General features: G+C 37.3%; 2 protein-coding genes across 4 annotated transcripts; one reads left to right on the top strand and one right to left on the bottom strand.

Moving 5' to 3' along the window:
• Nucleotides 1-5,658: 5,658 nt before the first annotated feature.
• On the top strand, nt 5,659-12,233 carry LOC103985159 (VIN3-like protein 2). 2 transcript variants are annotated; one of them, XM_018826596.2, is made up of 5 exons: nt 5,659-6,004; nt 6,134-6,230; nt 7,158-7,836; nt 10,246-10,553; nt 10,657-12,233. In XM_018826596.2, the coding sequence occupies exons 2-5, from the start codon at nt 6,212-6,214 to the stop codon at nt 11,883-11,885; spliced, it is 2,235 nt and encodes a 744-aa protein (XP_018682141.2). In that variant the 5' UTR covers nt 5,659-6,004; nt 6,134-6,211; the 3' UTR covers nt 11,886-12,233. The 2 variants fall into 2 exon arrangements, with proteins under 2 accessions (XP_018682141.2, XP_009401062.2); XM_009402787.3 differs by having other exon boundaries at nt 5,660-6,004; nt 10,654-12,233.
• Nucleotides 12,234-14,092: 1,859 nt separating this feature from the next.
• On the bottom strand, nt 14,093-16,099 carry LOC135583865 (aspartyl protease family protein At5g10770-like). 2 transcript variants are annotated; one of them, XR_010496404.1, is made up of 3 exons: nt 15,852-16,099; nt 14,344-15,763; nt 14,093-14,242 (listed from the first exon to the last, which is right to left on the bottom strand). XR_010496404.1 is itself a non-coding variant. In XM_065150710.1 (2 exons), exons 1-2 carry the CDS (start codon nt 16,027-16,029, stop codon nt 14,475-14,477), a joined length of 1,467 nt encoding a protein of 488 aa, XP_065006782.1. In that variant the 5' UTR covers nt 16,030-16,099; the 3' UTR covers nt 14,294-14,474. The 2 variants fall into 2 exon arrangements, 1 of the variants encoding a protein (XP_065006782.1); XM_065150710.1 differs by lacking the exon at nt 14,093-14,242 and having other exon boundaries at nt 14,294-15,763.
• Nucleotides 16,100-16,388: the final 289 nt, after the last annotated feature.

The raw sequence follows: 16,388 nt of genomic DNA on the forward strand, positions 1-16,388 counted from the left end.
ATACTTTTTTAAATTTAAATTACACATGTCATTATATTAATAGTTTATTTTGAGTTAGCATATTAGACTTTAATATCCATTAATTCAGATTTGACGGAAGATACTTATATACTATATTTTTTAAAATGTATAGGTTATTTTAGATACAAGTAAACCATAAGGGCTTGAGTAGTCCATAGTCAAAACTAAAAGGGCTAAAATAGACCTTAATCCTTTTCTAAATTTAAATTATATATATTATTATATTAATAATTTATTATGAGTCGGTATATCATGTAAGTAAATTTTAATGTTTGTTAATTCAAACTTGATGGAAAAGACTTATATACTATGTTTTTTAAAATATAAAATTTATTTTAAATATAAACTATAAGAATAAATTATAAAAACTTCAATAGTTTAGGAGGAAAATCACTAGGGTTAAAATGGATCTTAACATTAATTGTAAAAAATATTATTATATATGTCCCACTAACCTTTTTGAATAAATAAATATGATATTAGATACAAGTGTTTTTTATCCTTAAACTGAGATAGGATGTCAAATAAAACTTGTTTTCCTCCAAATGTGATCACACTCGAAATTAATTTTTTATATCAAATTGCCGATCAAAATTGACGTTGACAGTAACCTATTTGTGGAGACTCAACCCAGTGACTTAAAAGATGAATCTTGTGCAGCATGGTAAAAGTAGTAATCACCAACTACTCAACATGGTTTTCCAGACTGTGACTTGATTTGACTTGCGCAGATCAACCAGGAGACCAGCTTCAGCAACAAAGAAGATGTAAGACTCGAGTGGGACACTTGAGGTGTCCTTTGTTCTTCTTATTGGAAATAGTCTTCAGAAAAGATAAATTGTTGTGGACTGAAACCATCGACTACCATCATCTTTCCAACCTAAGGTTTATGTTGCTTTCGGTATCCAACTCGCAAGTAAAAAATATCTTCTGATCAGTCATGTAGAAGAAAATTTGCATATTATTTTTGGTACTGACAAATTTATTCATTTTGTTTAATTTTAAAATTTTATAATTACGAGTGATTACCTCATTAAATTCAGGTCATCTATCTATCGGTGTGTTCATAAATAGATTCAGTCAGATTTATTTTTTGTTAGATTATATAATCTTATTTAATTGGATAAGATATATTATAAATTTAATTAGATTCTGATTGTTAATAAAATATAATTATTATAATATTCTTTAGAATTGCTATAAATGGATTCCTAATTACTTATTCTAAACAAACCTCTTGTTATAGCTTATAAATAGATAAAATTTATTAGAAACTCAATACTTGATGTTAAGAAAATTTTATTAATTTATATATTTAGGAGAAAAAGAAAATTTACAACCACCAAATTTCTCAGATGGATGCAACACAATTGAAATTCCCACATAATGACCAATATATAAATCAATAGTAGCTAGAATAAAAATTATTATTATCTATTTCTTATTAGTCCTTATTCTATCATTTATAATAATTTTGTGAATGATAAAAAGAGAGGAGAAAACAAATCTAATTCTCATTATAGATCGACAATATTGCTTCTCTCGGATTCAACAACAATAAATTTAGAGATAAGATAATTTTTTTAAAATAGTATTAAAATGCACGTAATCCTATCTTGATCTATCATTGTTTGAATTTGATTCTAATATTAATATTTTTTACATAATACAAGTATGATTATAATTTTTATGCTTACACTTTCATACCTTATAGTTCTATTGCCTCTCAGGTTTAGTGGTGATGGCACGTAGTCCAAAAAAACATAAATATTCCATCATGGATGACTGAGCTTCGTAAAGTAGAAAATAAAGATGAGTTCTTCGTAGTGGATTTGGAGGTAAAAATTTCCTCTCTTCTCCTCTTGGGAGAATGAGACGAGAGCATGTTTATTAATCCTTCTTAGAAATGAGAGTCGAAGTCGCAGGATAGCTAAGAGAATTTCGATGCACTATCAAAAGGATTTCTATTAATTTGTGGTGCCAAAATATAATTTTTTTATGGTTCATCTTCAGCTGCCAAAGGCCATATCAACATATTTTGTCGCTCCTCTGGACATAACGTCACCCCACCCTAGTCTCGAAGAGCATGCGAGGCAAACGTAGAAATGTTGATGTGATGCCGAGATGGGAATCGATGTCACTCGAACTCTTTCAAATCTCAGTAACACGAGACCATTCTCGCAGTGTTTCATCCATGAAGAGAATTGCGTGTGCAGGATATGCTCGTTAACCTGTTTTGATGATTCTTTCCTTATATTAGATGCAAAGAATCTTATCTACCCTAACAGCTGAGAAACGAGTCTTGCACTAGTAGCACTGCTGGAGGAGGAAATATGTTGCCACTTCTTTACATCTGTTCCTCTACATTGCTTAAAGCAATCCTTATCCGACTAACTAAGGTCCAAAAATTTGGTCACAATCTTGACTTTTCTTGCTTCGATGCAGAGTACTACCATTGTCGTCTACCTAATTAAAGACTTTGGAGGTTTCAGCCTTTTAGGCTGGAAGAAGAAGGAGGATAAAAGACTACTCATTTTGACTCATTCTATTCCGCAAAGCTAAGCATACATGCATTGTGCTCAGGCTAGTTAATCTGACAGTAAAGCCAGCTTACTCGTGCTTTTTATCCATGCTCAGAGAACATGATCCACTGGATAACCTTATGTCTTGCCTGTAAACATATAATTAGTACTGTAGTTAAGAAAGTCCTCTTGTGAAGTAGTCACCTTGTGGAAAATGCAGTAGATGAAATCAATGGGTTGGCATGGTTCTTTTGTTGTTCCTGGAATCTGGACTCAGCTCAGTTCTTCTCTCTCCTTCCATCTTATAGGCATTTCAATTTTATCTGCTTGTTTTTGCATCACTTGAGTCCCTTAGAAACTAATGGGGAATGATTCCTGCTGCTAAACAAGAGAGAGAATACTGTCCAATAGTAGTGGTTTTCCTATATGTGGAATCAACTATTTAAGCAACTATGCAAGTGGCAGTAGAAAGATGGCCTCTCTAATGTTAAAAGTTCTTCGAACATTGAGTTTTCAGCATCAGATTCCATTTCTTTCGGAAGCAAGGTCAACAAAAACATATTGGCAGTGCAGGAACATTTTTCAGCATATGGTATTATCTCTACCTTGTCCTATTTGTACAGTATATGGTATCAGCAGAAATATTTTTCAGCATCAGATTCCTTTTACTTTTTTTGAAGGAAGGTCAAGAAAAATATATTGGCAGCACAAGATTAATATCCTCTATGACAAATTCCTGAAAAACAGTCATCTTTTGAGATTTTTTTCTCAAGAACTATCCTCATTTTCAGAAATCCCTAATGATGTTTTTGTTGTCTAATACCTAAAATATCCCTAGTCACCTATCCTTTTTTCCCTCTCTGTCCCTTCTCTTTCTGATGAACCAATCCATCCAATTATAATATTTTTCCCTCTGTGTTATACTGTTTTCAACGATGACAAAAAAGACACTGTAACAAATCATAACAATACCATATTACATTATTTTTGTATTGCATTATAGTGATTTCTGGTTTTATTGAAGACATGTAAACACTGTATTTTTATAAAATTTATATATGTTACAATATTTTTGTATCATGTTATAGTATCTGGTATTGCTGAAAATACTATAACACAGTATAAAAATATTATAATTGGACTAATTTATCTTATGAATCAGTCCATAAGAAAATAGAGGAAAATAATATTCCAAATATTAGGCTTAAAAATAGAGATAGTGTTAAAATTTTCTGAAAATGATTCCAAGAGAAACTCATAAGATGAGTTTTTTTTTTTTTTTTCTGAAAGTAGGCTCTATCAGCTACCTTGTTCTTTGTACAGTACAAGTATTTAGTATCTGCAAACCTCAAGTGTTTGGCATCAGAATATTCATCTAGAAATCATGCATGTATACCAGAAATATATGACTTTATCTCCTTGTCTTTCTTTGTACTGAGCCATGGTGGACAGAAGCTTGCAGCCTCATGGTATTCTCTTACACTTGAAGCTTGACTTGTAAGAGTACACAGAAAACTTAGTCATTACAGCTACAACTGGTGATTTGTGTTGGATTAGTTGCACTGTGCACCCTCTAACTTATGTTTTGCTTGTAGTACTAATGTGGAAGTCACATGCCTTGTATGTACTATGTGGGAGTGGTCTCCATCCCTAACACAATGATACTTCATAATTCTTTTATAGTTCATCTTTTATGATTGAATAATTCCTCTAATTGCAAAAGTAAGATTATATAAATACATATTTTTGGAACTAAATTTTGCATGAGACAAGATTATGTATATTGACATCTTTAGATCCAATCTTAACACATCAAGAATATTACTGATATTGAAGTTGTATACATTTATTAGCTGTAGGACTAGAGCTGATCTTTTATCATTGAATGATCATATTTCATGCTGTGAAAAGAATCTATATGTTAATATATATATATATATATATGTATGTATGTATGTATGTATGTATGTATGTATGTATGTATGTATGTATGTATGTATGTATGTATGTATGTATGTATACATGTATATATGTATGTATATGTATATATATATATATATATATATATATATATGTATATATATATACATATATATATATATATATACATATATATATATATATCTTTTGATATCTTGCATCAAAAAAGAAATTTGATTTTATATGAGATAGGACTATGAATAAGTTAATTGAGTCCTTATTGCCGATGTTGTCTGAGGTTTTAGGGCTGAAAAGTAATTTTGGAATTATAACAGGAATCAGATTGCTTGGTAATTAATTTCTTTAAAAGACAATGAACTCTGAAAAAAAAAATCATGAGACATTAAGATTTGATTTATTTAATAAAAAAATATATTTCAGGGAGCGAGAGGAGAACTCCAAAAACAAAAAAACCTAAAACATTTACAAATAATAATATACTTGTGATCAACAAAAGATGTAATGGTTAAATATGTTTCGTTTATATTCACGAAAAAAATCAAAAGATGAGTTACCTCCACTGAAGCAAAAATTCTCTAAAACATCTCTCACATAAATAAAAAAAAATTATATTTTTTTTGACAAAAACTTAAGAATATTCAAAAAAAAATTATACCTTATTTTTCTATCTAACATATTTATAGAAGAATCAAATCTTAATTTTTATTGATTTTTTTAAAGACGGGTTAACTGAAAGAAGAGTTGTATTTTTTTATATTTAATTATTATTATACATTGTTTTATGATTTACATCTTATTTTTTGATTTTTTTAGATTATTCTTTTAACAATTTTCTCCCCCACGTAATTGACTGATCACAAATCCAAATCTCAAGTCTTCTTTGTTTTCTCTTTTGTCGGCAAGACTAAACATGTACATATATCTTTTTACAATATGACATATGTTGACCTCATGCAAATTGTCAATCACAACCCACATTTTGTATGAGATATTGCTGAATATTAGGAGACGAATGGATAAGTTAATTTAAGTCAAATGAAATAAAATTTACGTACTTTCTCTCTCTCTCTCTCTCTCTCTCTCCGCCACCGGCCACCCACCAAATCTTTTTCTATAGGAACGCAAATCCCCTTTTCACTTTTCCTTTCTCTCCCTCACTTTTCCGCACCTTTTCCTCTGTCTCGCTCTCTCTCTCTCTCTCTCTCTCTCTCTCTGCGACTTCTTCTCTGATCCCACGTAGAAGACTGGGGTCCCATCAAGTGGAAAGGCTAAGATGACATGAGCCCCCTTTCGTTGGCGTCTCCTTCTTTCACTTCACATTAATTTGGCCTACCGGTCTCCTCGCTGCTTCCAATTGGCCATTGCCTCCGCGCCTGCACCTGCTTCAATGCCATAACGTCCGGAGCACGGCCATCGTCTCCGTCCCTCGCCCTCGCGGTGACGTCCGAGGCCAGAAGGGAGGGAGGTGTGTGGTGCGGGGCCGGAGACGGCGACCGGGTCAGCCGTGGATTCCTTTCTTGGTATTCGTATCTGCTCCTCTTTTTTATATTTCTGTGTAGGAAACGAGATGTTGCGTACGATAATTGGGGTCTTTTTTTAATGGACGGGGTTGTTGCCCTTCGATCTCGGATGGGGGTGCGTGGTTGCAGGGGGCTCCCGGAAAGGCGAAACGGGTGGGCTTTGAGGAGGCCATGCGAAGGGGGAGGAGGAGCTGAGATCTCGACGCCATGGATCCGCCTTTCTCCGGTGGGTTTCCGACTCTTTTCCGCCTTCGGTACGCGTCGTTTGATTGGATTGCGGCTCGGGTTCCGTAAAGATTGGTTTTCGATAGGGGTTTCATGGCTTCATGTGGATCTTTCGCCGCTTGGTTTGGTAAAACTTCGATTTTGGAAGGTCTTTTCTTGGTTTCCTCGAATTTTCGGGCATATGGTATGATGATGATCCGACTTTGGAGCTTCCTTGTGGGTTTCTTGATTTCTCTTTTTTGGTTATCTGGAAATCATTTCCTCTGTCACGTGTAAAGATTGTCTTGTTTGGCTTAGCTGGGATTTATTTTAATATGTGGCACGCACAGAGAGGCAAAGGAATCTGATTCTTGGTTCTATTTGTTCGCTTGGAATCGTTTGTATGCTTAAAATTGAGCGTCGTCTTATTCTTCCTTTTTCTTTTATAGGAGATTTTGGTTGGTTTCTGAATCCTGATCTTAGCCAGGGGGTTTTGACATGTCTAGAAAATATTTATCTGTTCAAGTTAAAATCTGTAATGTTCTTTATTAATTCGGTAGAGAACTATTTAGAGCCGCTTAGATTGTTCATGCATGCGATGGCTATTATTCCATTGCTTTAATTACTTATTGCTCATACAGAAATTTGCATTAGTTCTTCTTAGTACTGTCCTTCGACTTCCATTATATGTTCAGAGGACCTATGTAAACACCCAAGTGCTCTTTCATCTGACACTTCATCTGTACTGGTCCACGATGATGCTCTCTTAGATGTTGTATGAATCTGGCATTTGGATGATCGGATCATGACCACGAGTCTTTCTTATGATGAAGTCTGTGTTAACTAATTTCTCATTGGATGAGATGCTGACAGGTCATAGGCTTCTTTCTGTTTCTGTTTACCTGCCATCGTATCCCACTACTGACATCGAAATTTTCACTCACTTCAGGATTTGTTCTTGACCCTTCTAAATGCCGCAAGCTGAGTATAGATGACAAGAGAGAACTCATCCATGAATTGTCTAAATGGCCAGACAGTTCTACTGAGAAACTACAAACTTGGAGCAGGAAAGACCTTCTGGAGATCCTTTGTGCAGAAATAGGAAAGGAGAGGAAGTATACGGGCTTAACAAAGCAGAAGATGATAGAATACCTTTTCAAACTTGTATCTGAGAAAAAATCTGGAGGACATGTGGAAGCCATGAATTCAACTCCTAATCCACCTAACCCTAACCCTCAAACTCCACACAAAAGACACAGAAAGAATGAGAACCCGTCACGTCTACCTATTACTGCAAATAATCTTCCAGCAAGTGAAGGAAATGAGGCTGTCACTAATGTGCGATACTGCCAAAATCTAGCATGCAGAGCCACTCTGAACCTTGATGATGCATTTTGCAAACGCTGCTCGTGTTGTATCTGCCACAAATATGATGATAATAAGGACCCTAGCCTTTGGCTGTTTTGTAGCTCGGATACTCTTTCTCAAGGTAATCCATGTGGTTTGTCATGCCATCTTGAGTGTGCTCTCAAGCATGAAAGAGCTGGTATTGTGAAGAATGGAAAATGCACAAGCTTGGATGGGAGCTATTACTGCACATACTGTGGAAAATCCAATGACTTGCTTGGGTAATTTCTTCCACATCCCTTTGAATTTGTTAGAATTATTTCCCTGAAATATTTTCAGTGCTCCTTGCAGTGTCTAGTGGTTGTTAACATCTAGATATCAGTACTGGACCTTTATTTGTTTGATTATGAGCTTATGACCTATTTAAATTCCCCTTTATTTTCGTAGTCAATTTTTTGTCTTTTGAGTTCTCAACTCCTTTCAGATTTCAACTTTCAGGACATATTATAAGATCGGCTTCATGAACTGATAAAATGCTATGTAACCTATCAGTATCAGTGCAAGCGGATGAAGTTGTGATGAGTTCAAATGGTCAAATTACACGAATAGAAAACAATAGTCATGCTGATGAGAACATGATAATATAGGAGTCATTACAGACACAAAATTTGATGTGTTTCTGTCAGTATTTCTCCCTAGCAAGTTGTATTAGACACTCTGGTTTGTATTGAGAAATGGTGTTGGTCAATTTGTGGATTATCCTCCAGCACAAATATGGACATGTACTCGATCACCAGTAACACAAATGGCCTGCTCGAGCTGGAATGGTGTTTGATTTCAAATAAACACAATTAAATAATGGATGCTTGGTGTATGACCTTTTGAGATTACATAATTGGTGTGAAATAAAGTTGAACATGGTTTTAGGTTGTGGTTTCATGATATGGTTCTTAAGGGATTACTGGCAAAGTGAGAGATAACAAATGTAAAGATTTGCAATGCTGACCCACACCGTATCTTTGTCTACTTTTCACTTGCCTTTGTCCGAAATGTTCACCATGGCAAATGTCAAACCTTTGTTTTCCATCTTTTATTGTCATGCCTTCAGACGACTTTTTGTCAGTACATAAGGCATCCATCAAAGTAGGTTTTTACCTTGTACCTACGAACAAACAGGTTGTTTTTTCAAGACAAGCCTTTATTTCACAAAAAGGGATTTTCTTTCTGGTGAAAGACATAATCCTCATAATCTTTTAACTAAAAGAATGATACCACTCTTGAATATGGATTTACATATCTGACTTGAATCCTCTATGTTTTAGGGGTGAGAAAATTTGCAACATGAGCTTAATTTTTCTAGAAAACATAATTAAAAAAATCCCCCAATTAATCATTAATTGATGAAATTTTAATTTCAAATCACTATCTTCTGATCATTGTCTACAAGATCAGTTTAGCTAGCTTATAGCCCTTGAAAATTTGATGGATTGGCCAGTTCCATTGGATTGTGCTTATTCTTGGTCAGTCTTGATTATTTAATTGGGCTTAGTCGATATTGGGCCTGAAGCTAATTCACAAATATCTCCACTCCCAATCTGACTGAGTTTACCTATTCAATCTAATCCCAAATTTCTATGGTGAAAGCTAGACTGAACTTGATCTTGTGAATCTTCTCTCAAATGGTCAGAAAGGTCAATTCATTGAGATATTTAAACCTTTGCTCTGCTCCGTGTAGTACATGCAAAGTTTCAACATTACGAGCCCATGGGCAAATTCCCTTCTCCTTTTATGGATATAATCATTTTTGTTGACATTCTTTTGTTTCTGTTATTGGATCTTTCATCTCCAACTGTAAGTTTGATTGCAGAACTTTCTAGGATGCAATTGGAAAAACTATACCATTTTTATTATCATGATTTAATATATTCTTCACTGTTGAAGTCTTCGCAAGGACATGTACTTACATCATTCAAGCATCATTACATTTTCTGCTTACCATCAATTCCTCAGTAGCGAATCCTATATTGATAAGCAAAGGATGATGATGATGAGACTAGAAAATTGAGTCTAAGGGTGTTTTTGATGCTTGTCCGTTCAAATTCTGAAGCACTGTTTTAAAACCTGGATATCAGAAATCTCTTATATGATCCACCTAACATTATTATTGTCTGTAGGATTATTTATAATGATATATTGGAAGTGCAAGGAATTTTTCCATGGGATTAGGCTTAATAAAAGTTTGGAATCAAGTACAATAATTGCTAGTCTTACGGGGCAGTTCTAATTTAGATCCTCAAACATTATAAAAAAGAAGGAAAATCAACAAGAATCTATGAGAGTTTATCATGGCTGCTTAAACTTACAAAAAAAAGGATTCTTCGTTCATTTTCATGATAACCCAAATAACAAATCTGGTAAATCAATTTCTGAAAGTGTCACATTTATAAAGTGATGTTTTGACTTCATTGACTTACACAAAACCAAACAGGCACTAGAGGAAAGGCCAACTGGTGGTTGAACAATTTTGGCCAGTCTTTTTAGTGAACCTATCAGACCCTTTGAATTTTTAGGCTTAGAAGATGGTAGGTAATTAGAGTAAACTTTGTCATGCATAACAGACTCCAAATTTCCTAATTTAGGATCAGTTGGGGTGCAGATTTGGTTAACTTCAGATTTTTTCATTTTTGCAGATGCTGGAAAAAGCAACTCATGATTGCAATGGATGCACGACGAGTAGATGTATTGTGTTATCGGATTTCACTTAGTCATAAAATTCTTGAATCAACAGAGAAGTTTCAGAGCTTGCATGAGATAGTTGACACAGCAATGAAGAAGTTGGAGGCTGAAGTTGGGCCTATTAATAATTTACCAAACATGGCTCGTGGAATTGTCAACAGACTTTCTGTTGGTGCCGAAGTTCAGAGAATGTGTGCTTTTGCTGTCAAATTATTAGATTCTATGCATCTAGTAGCCTTCTCTTCTGATACTCAAGTTCAGCGTAAGCTTCTCTATGAATCTGTCTTGTCTTCAAGAGTCCTGAATATTTGGTACTTGTTTATCATGCAATGTTCACTTATTTGTGGATATGTTCATTGCAGAAGTAAGTTTGACATCCTCTAGCTTCATCAAATTTGTAGACATATCCCCGGTGTCGGTTACTTTGGTGTTGGGTTATGATGATAATTCAGCTTTATCACAAGAGATGGCTGGTTTTACCATATGGCACCGAAAAGCCGATGCTAGGGAGTACCCTAAGAAACCAACCTGTACTTTGTTTAAGCCAAAGAGGAGGTTTCTGATAACAGAACTATCTCCAGCTACAGAATACATGTTCAAGGTGGTAGCCTTCAGCAGCTTCAGTGAGCTCGGAATGTGGGAAGTTGGAGTAACAACTGAAGGCATTTCTTTGGATGATCCAGCAGGCTTAGCTGCAGATGTAAACCCATCCAAACCATATTGCCAAAGCCCAAAAACAAACAGTAGTGGCCTATCAAACCCATCGGAGGGAGATGAATCTAACAATAATGTTGTTGCATATACTGACCTCAACAAGTCACCAGACAGTTGTTTTCATTATTTTGAGAAGCCTGATATCCTTGACTCGGAAAAATTATCAGACCACATCCAGAAAGATGAAAAGAGCGAATATGCAGGAACAATAAGTGGAGCTGAAGTTATGGAGGCTGACGAAACACCAGGGCATTCTGGTTCTGCATTAGATGAGGAGCTGAACCCAACAATTCAAATGGAGTCCCACAAGGATTCCACAAACTCTGTGGAGAATAACCAGGCAACTGACATCCCCAAATCAGAGAATGAATCCAATGCACGTACTGCAGATGAGATGGTTATCGTTCCATTCGGGCATCCAGATCAAACCTTACCAGTTACTCACCGTGGGCTGGATACCAGTCAGGAAGGTCCTGGGAGAGGTAGCAAATTGAAACTTGGCATTAATTTGCTAGAGAGTGGCCGTACAAATTCAGGTAGGGAGCCAGCAAGTTTATCAAAGAAAAGAGGTAGGGAGAAAATAATGGAGATGTGTGCTAAAGAAGGCTCCTTAGAAGGGTCGTATGAGTATTGTGTGAAAGTGGTTAGATGGCTCGAATGTGAGGGCCACATCGAGACCAACTTTAGGGTCAAATTTCTAACTTGGTTTAGCTTACGGGCAACCCCACAGGAGAGAAGAATAGTGACTGTTTATGTTGATACTCTGATTGATGATCCTGCGAGCCTCGCGGGGCAGCTGGTGGACACCTTCTCAGAAACAATCTGCAGCAAGAAACCACCACTGGTGCCGACTGGCTTCTGTATGAAGCTTTGGCATTAGGACTTGCCAAGCTAATTCTTATTGATTATCCATGAGCCCTGATTCTTTGAACACAAATTGCCATGTTCATTCTTCATTGAATATATCTTTATGGTTCAGGAATTGCAGGAACCCCTTATTGTCAAATTAAACTGTCTACTTACATGACTGTAGTTTCTATCCATAGAATTTCTGTATTTCTTCTGTTTTTCTCTACTTAGGAATCGTGTAGAACTACCCTACACTTTTCTATGAAACTTATGCTCTCCTTAGATAATAATTTTTGTTATGGATTCCTGTAATATGATGACAACTTTATCTTTTAGGGTTACATTGATATGTTGAATTAGCAGGCAAATTGTTAGTCTATATTGTGGAGAAGTCACCTAACAGAATGTGAATTTACTTGGAGCTGATTTGATCTAGATTCTGATAACATGGTTAATACTTCTTGCGAGTTGACTGCAAAGAGATGATTCAGGCATGATAAGGTAAATATATCCTATATCCGATTGGATCGAAGCCAAAATGTCAGAGATCATCACTTTGAATTGAATCAAAATTCTCAGGATAAATTATTTTCAGATCAAGGATAAGTAAGGATGAATTGATGTGTCACTTCAGAAGGGAATGGTTTTCTCTTTATGCATAGCATTTGTCATCTTGCAATTGAGGGGTATCAAATATGGAATATGATGGCAGGTAATTTTCTTGTGGAAAATAATGGCAAGGTGTGAAGAATTTGTGGAGCACTGCCTAATGCACAATGATGAAGTTTCAATTGATATATGAGCTTTTATTTGACAATCAATGGAGTGTACATATTCCCTTTTATCACATCTCCTCTGATGATTATTGGATTTGGACACTGCATCCATTACTTGCACATATTTTTTTAATGGCTTTTTCCACTGGTATGCTTGGATAAAATTAACAAATGATGTGGTTGGAACTTGGAAGGTGATATGATGCAAATATTTTCTGTGGAAACTACTTCTCTTCGGTACAGATGAAAAAAATGCAATGCCTTTTTGTTTATATGTTCATGCAAATAAATTATGGTTCTCCAAACTGCATGTATCCTTAATATTCTTGTATAATTAGGTGAATGGTGCATGGTTAGAGGAAGGTTAGGAGGTAAGTGAACTCTTCTTCCAAAAACTAAGAGCATCAATTGCTAATTCCTTATGGTAAATGGCTTTTTCCATGACCACCTTGTCAACTTCAATTCCTCTTTTACATAGCTTTAGCACTTTAGTGTGTGTGTCTTCTTATTATATTTTGGAATGTGAAACTCGAGCGGTATTTATTTTTTATGTGAAAAAAACAATTAGGCATTCCATCTTCCGAAATCATATTTATTTTTTTTTTATATGGTGCTCATCAACTAGGATAGTATCCATTCATTTTGATGGGAGGTTTTCAACTCCTTGGATGTGTTTGGAGTTTGCATACATTTCTTCTCTAAGCTTGTGCTTCAATAGAATTGAAGATGTATCACGACCCATTTAATTGAGTTACATTGGACAGATAACCAAACCCATTCATTACATTTAAATGTAGCAGAGTAAGATTTCATTAATGGTTTACTTTTCTTGTTGGGCAGTAACCATCAGAGAATTAGTTGAAAGATTGAGAGTAGAAAACAATTCAAAATTATATTTTTGTTATGTTAAATAACTTTAGCAATGAGATTTCAATTCGTAATATCTTTTTATTGTTTATGATCTTATTGTAAGAATCTATAAATGTCTTTATCATCTTTTTTTTTTCTCTTAATCGTGAGTGACAAGCAATGTCGATGTCCACAATTTCGGATGAATGTAAATGACTTCATCCTCTTAATCGTGAGCGACGACCGTAGTCTATGGTATTGGACAACGGAGTGGTATTAGCATAGTTAGGGTTCCAATTGATGAGGGTATAATAAAATTTTATAGTTATTTAAATAACTTAAATAATTTTATTATGAGAGAGTTAGTAAATTATATTTTAGTATTTTTTTAGGGATTGCTAATAGCAAAATGAGATTGCCAATGACAAGTTTCCTTCATAATATCATATATATATATATATATATATATATATATATATATATATATATATTCTCTATGTTCTGCATTATCTGATTTTTTTTCAAAATACCTAATTTCTTTCCCTTTTTTTAAAGAAAGTAAAAAAGAAAATTCATAAATAGAACCTTATGCTGTTCATTTTGCAACACTTGCTAATCTAAAATACATTCTGTATTCATTCAGTTGAGTGTTACTTCACCTTCAAAGTGTTGATTGCCAGTAGATTTGTTGACTCAAATCAAGTCCTTCTTGTAACTTCACAGAATTCCTCGGTTCACCTGTTTTCTTGGTGAGTTCTAACAGCTGCAAGATTTGTTGTCTCAGATAAGAATCCAGCAATGCCAACACCCTCCAGAAATAAAATAGGGAAACTAAGTACAGTTAAAAGAACAAATCTTTACAACCTCAACCTCAAGTTTGCCTCCATGTTGGACCAATTCATGCCCGCCAGAAACTACTTCCTCCAGTGTCTCACAGTATACAATTGCAAGCACTCAATAGTAGATTGAAGCTCTCCGATGTTCTTCCACCTCCTTCAACTATAACCACAAGTCTCCTCTGCAAACCCCACCTTTGATCCGACTGTATCATACACCACCCTCAGATTCTTCTGCTGGTAGTTCCCGATGATCCCGATCTCTTCTTCGTAAGAAAGGCTTGCGAAGGCCAAGCAAACCTGAGATGCGTCCGGCTTGGCGAAGTACAGAACACCATTGACATCCACATCCACCTCTGCATCGCCATCGAACGTGAATCTGATGGTGGGGACGTCCACCTCCTTGTATCCAGCCAAGTCGAAGCAGGTGTCGAGGATCGAGTACCCAGGCGCAGGCGGATACCCGGAGAAATGCCGCAGGAACTCATCCCTCAGCGTCTTGTAGACGGAAGGAACCAGCCTAGTGATCACGGTGCCGGAATCGATGAGGACTTGGGTGTTGAACTGGGTTGAGGATCGAAGAGCTGTGCCACCGATGCTGATGCCGGTGAGGTTGAGGAAGTAGAAGGATGCCTGTTGGGGATCAGTGATCATTCTGGTGTAGACGACCGGGGTTGAGTTCTTGTAGACAGAGTAGTCGTTGCCGAGAATCAAGGAGCCCGACGAGTCGAATTCTCTGGTCGGCAAGCAGTAGGAGAAGACCCCTCCAAACTCAGGTATCGTCTGCGAGACCAAAGAGAGCGGCGACCTGCCCAGCCCCATCAGACCGGAGGTGCCGCCGAACATGCCTTGGTTGCTCTCGCCGCAGCCGAACACGAATCCTCGGACGGGGACGGCGGCCAGATCGATCCTGTCCCGAGCGAGAACTCCGTTGGTGTAGGATCCGTCTCGGTAGCTGAGGGCGTAGTTGCAGCTGGGCTGGTCGGCGCCGCAGGCGCCGGAGACTCCGGTGGCCATCTGCAGGGAGTCGCACATGGAGGAGTTGCATGGGATGGGTTGGTAGGAAGGCGAGGCGGCGGGATCGAAGAGGGGGTCTTCCTGGGTGTAGCAGGACCGGCATGGCTTGCACTGGACCCAGGTGAGGTCGCTCCCAGTGTCCACCATCACTGTCATCTGCTTGCCACCCAGCTGGATGGTGACGATGTAGTTCATGGTTTGGAGCTTTGCTCCCGAGTTGAGAGGGATTTGTGCTCCTGCTGGTGGTGGTGATGATGATGGTTTCTCCGCGCTGTAGGACATGGCGGCATCATTGATCTGGGACTGTAAGGATGACACTCGTGCATTGTCAAGAGCCAAAAGCTTCCAAGCTCTATCCTCCCTGCTCTTGGTTGACCAGGAGCAGTAACTCTGGTGCTTCATCTCCAGGATTGTTGCACCATTAACCCTTCCTGTGACCAAGAACAAACACCCACAACAAACTAATAGGCTCAGTGAAAGATGGAGTCAAATCTTTGCATGCATTTTGAGACTACTAACTTGATCTCTGTGGCAGGCATTTCTCAGAGGTCTTGATGTCTCCAAGCTGCAGCTCCCGCAAGGGCAGCACCTGCTTCTTCTCTCCATGACAGGAAGAGGCAGCAGCAGCAAGGAGGAGGAGGAGGAGAAGGTGGAACCAGGAGCTGTGCCAGGACTCGTTGGCTCTCACTTCCACCATTGTGAAGCCTCCTCGTTGGTGAGCAGAGGGAGGAGGAGGAGGAGGGGGAGGGGGAGGGAAAGGAAAGGAAAGGAAAGGAAAGAAGGGACAAGGAAGAGAATGGTGGGGGGAGGTGGGGATGGGAGAGATTCTTGGATGTGGTGGAATTTGGCATGGCAACAAAGGAGAAGAGGCTGGCAATTTGGACCCACACTGTGCATGAGAAATTATTGGAGCTTCACGTGCATGACCACCCTCTCACAGACACAGACACACACACACACACACACACACGTCAGCTCAGCCTCTGCTGCTGCTGCTGCTGCTGCTGTCTCACTGAGCTCGCTCACTTGCCTTCATCAAGAATTCCTGTCAACCGT

The sequence above is a fragment of the Musa acuminata genome, chromosome BXJ3-5 (assembly GCF_036884655.1).
Source record: "Musa acuminata AAA Group cultivar baxijiao chromosome BXJ3-5, Cavendish_Baxijiao_AAA, whole genome shotgun sequence".
Taxonomy (NCBI): domain Eukaryota; kingdom Viridiplantae; phylum Streptophyta; class Magnoliopsida; order Zingiberales; family Musaceae; genus Musa; species Musa acuminata.